Source organism: Arachis ipaensis, chromosome B03, assembly GCF_000816755.2.
Source record: "Arachis ipaensis cultivar K30076 chromosome B03, Araip1.1, whole genome shotgun sequence".
Lineage (NCBI taxonomy): Eukaryota > Viridiplantae > Streptophyta > Magnoliopsida > Fabales > Fabaceae > Arachis > Arachis ipaensis.
This window is the reverse complement of record NC_029787.2, coordinates 13963842-13967006: the sequence shown is the minus strand read 5'-3', so window position 1 is coordinate 13967006 and position 3165 is coordinate 13963842. Positions and strand designations below refer to the sequence as shown.

Below are 3165 nucleotides of genomic sequence, written 5' to 3'. Positions count from 1 at the left end.
ATAGAATCAGAAAGCCAGGAGAGCAGAGAGGTGCCAAGGAGAAGGCGAGACCCACTGGTCTACAACCGATCGCCAACGAGAGACACCGAAGAAGAAGACTGGGAAAGCGACAGAGGACGAAGAAGAAGAAGCCGACCACATCAAGTGCACCGCCAAGAAAGGATGAGGAGAGGCCGGCCTAACAGAGAACACAGCAGGGAAAGGCAACCGGTGGTCATGGGGGCAACCCCTTTCCACCACTCGATCCTTGGAGTGCGACTACCAAAGCACTTTAACAATATGAGGTATATGAGGTACGACGGTACCCAAGATCCCCAAGAATATCTAACGGCCTTCGAGGCCAGAATGAACCTGGAAGGGGTAGGCGGATGCCGGGCAGGGAAAGGCAACCGGTGGTCATGGGGGCAACCCCTTTCCACCACTCGATCCTTGGAGTGCGACTACCAAAGCACTTTAACAAGCCGACAGATATGAGGTACGACGGTACCCAAGATCCCCAAGAATATCTAACGGCCTTCGAGGCCAGAATGAACCTGGAAGGGGTAGGCGACGAAGTAAGATGCCGGGCTTTCCCGGTAACCTTAGCCGGGCCGGCGATTCGTTGGTTTAATGCCCTCCCCCAGGGCTCCATAACCACGTTTACCGACATCAGTCGTTCTTTCTTGGCCCAATTCACCACGCGCATCGCCAAAGCGAAACACCCGATTAACCTGCTAGGGGTGACGCAGCGAAACGGCGAGCCGACCAGAAAAATACTTGGACAAATTCAACGATGAGTGCCTCGAGATAGACGGCTTAACTGACTCGGTGGCAAGCTTATGCTTGACCAACGGTTTGCTAAATGAGGATTTCCAAAAACACCTCACCACCAAGCCTATCTGGACAATGCAGGAAATCCAGAACATAGCCAGGGAATACATTAATGATGAAGAGGTAAGTCAGGTCATAGCAGCCAATAAATGGCAGTCCGCGTACCCTAGTACCCGCCCATCCGGTGACGGTGAGAGGTCCAAGGAACACTCCAGAGACGGAGGAACGCCCAAGACTTTCAAACCCTTTCCCCGTGTTAGGAAGTTCACCAACTACACCCCCTTAGCGGCTCCAATTGTCGAGGTTTATCAGCAAATTGCTGACAAGGGCATCTTGTCGAAGCCCCGACAACTCAGGGATAGGACGGGAGAAAACAAGAACCTCTATTGTGATTATCACAAGGGATATGGCTACAAAATCCAAGACTGTTTTGACCTGAAGGACGCTCTGGAGCAGGCCATTCGAGAAGGGAAGCTGGCCGAGTTCGCCCACCTAATAAGGGAACCTAGGAGGAGGGACCAGTCAACCGAGGACAAAAGCCATGCCGTAAAGCAGAGACGAAAACCCGAGGAGGACACGGAGCATGCCCTCACCGTGGTGAATGTGGTGATAGACTGATAGGAAGGGATGTCCCTCCCAGGTCAAAGTCGGCCAGTAAGAAGGACACCAAGGTTCTAGCTATGTCCTCTGGCCTTGTACCGACCTCTCGCAGGTTGCCCTCGATGTCTTTTGTCCCCGAGGATCAGTGGTTCGATGAGGTTGCGGAGAGTCCGCCGATGGTGATCACGGCCAGGGTAGGCACCGGCCTAGTAAAGCGGATCTTGGTGGACACAGGAGCTGATTCTAATATCATGTTTCGCAATGTTTTTGACGCCCTGGGCCTACGAGACACCGACCTCAGAGGTAACCAGCACGGCGTGGTAGGCCTATGTGATAACTTCATCAAGCCAGATGGCGTAATTTCCCTCCCGGTCTCCATAGGCAGAGGCAGGGGGAAGAGGTCGCTAATGGCGGAGTTCGTGGTCTTAAGAGACTCGACGGCCTACAACCTCATCTTGGGGAGGAAGACCATTAACGAATTTGGGGCGGTGATTTCTACCAAGCTATTGCTAATGAAGTTCGTAGCTGATGACGGGTCAGTTGGGACCATCAGGGGAGACCTAGAGACAACAGTCGCATGCGACAACGCCAGCCTCTCCCTGAGAAAGAAATCTAAAGAAGCATCCGGTGTATTTCTCGCTGACCTAGACGACAGGGTTGATGACAAACCCAGGCCGGAACCAGAGGGAGATCTTGAAAAGTTCAAGGTCGGCGATTCAGACGAGAAGTTTACCTTTGTAAACAGGAATCTACCCTGTGACCTAAAAGAACCCCTCATAGAGATGATCAGAGCCAATGGCGACTTGTTTGCCCAGACGCTGGCCGACATGCTGGGTATAGACCCCCAGTTCATGTCACACCAGCTGGCCGTGAGACCGGAGGCAAAGCCAATGGCCCAAAGGAGGAGAAAAATGTCCCAAGAAAGGGCAGAAGAGGTGGCCAAGCAGACGACCAGCCTACTAGAAGCGGGTTTCATTCGGGAACTCGATTACTCGACTTGGCTTGCAACGTGGTTCTGGTTAAAAAACCTAGCGGAAAATGGAGAATGTGCGTGGATTACTCCGACTTTAACAAAGCATGTCCCAAAGATTCCTTCCCTCTGCCGAATATCGATGCGCTTGTCGACGCAACGGCAGGCTACCGATATCTGAGCTTCATGGATGCCTATTCCGGGTATAATCAGATACCGATGAACCCGCCAGACGAAGAGAAAACGGCATTCATAACGCCGGGAGGGACATATTGCTACAAAGTCATGCCGTTCGGACTGAAGAACGCGGGAGCCACATACCAAAGGCTGATGAACAAGGTCTTCAGGGACCTCATCGGCAAGACGGTAGAGATATACGTAGACGACATCTTGGTCAAGACCGCCAGGCCTGAGGCCCTCTTAAGTGACCTGGAAAGCGTCTTCGCGTCTATTCGTCAGCACGTAATGATGCTCAATCCGCTGAAGTGTGCCTTCGCCGTCGAAGCCGGTAAGTTCTTGGGGTTTATGATAACCCAACGAGGGGTGGATGCCAACCCGGAAAATGCGATGCAATCCTTCAGATGAAGAGCCCGGGAAGTGTGAAAGATGTCCAAAGGTTGGCGGGCAGACTCACAGTACTATCCCGTTTTCTCGGCGCGTCGACGGCCAAGGCTCTACCTTTCTTTAACCTAATGAAGAAGGGAATCGCATTCGAGTGGACCCCGGCATGTGAGGAAGCTTTCAAGCAATTCAAACAAATAGTCTCGGCAACGCCTGTTCTCGCA

The 3165-nt window shown here is 52.6% G+C and overlaps 1 protein-coding gene across 1 annotated transcript; it reads left to right on the top strand.

Moving 5' to 3' along the window:
- LOC110269384 lies at window positions 1533–2965 on the top strand. The gene is made up of 2 exons (XM_021117175.1): window positions 1533–2137; window positions 2179–2965. The coding sequence occupies exons 1-2, from the start codon at window positions 1533–1535 to the stop codon at window positions 2963–2965; spliced, it is 1392 nt and encodes a 463-aa protein (XP_020972834.1).

Excerpts from the sequence above, each read along its gene's own strand:
- LOC110269384 (XM_021117175.1), top strand. The coding sequence starts at position 1,533 with ATGTCTTTTGTCCCCGAGGATCAGTGGTTCGATGAGGTTGCGGAGAGT. Across the intron at positions 2,138-2,178 it reads GTCGGCGATTCAGACGAGAA|AACCCCTCATAGAGATGATC; the intron begins GTTTACCTTTGT and ends GTGACCTAAAAG.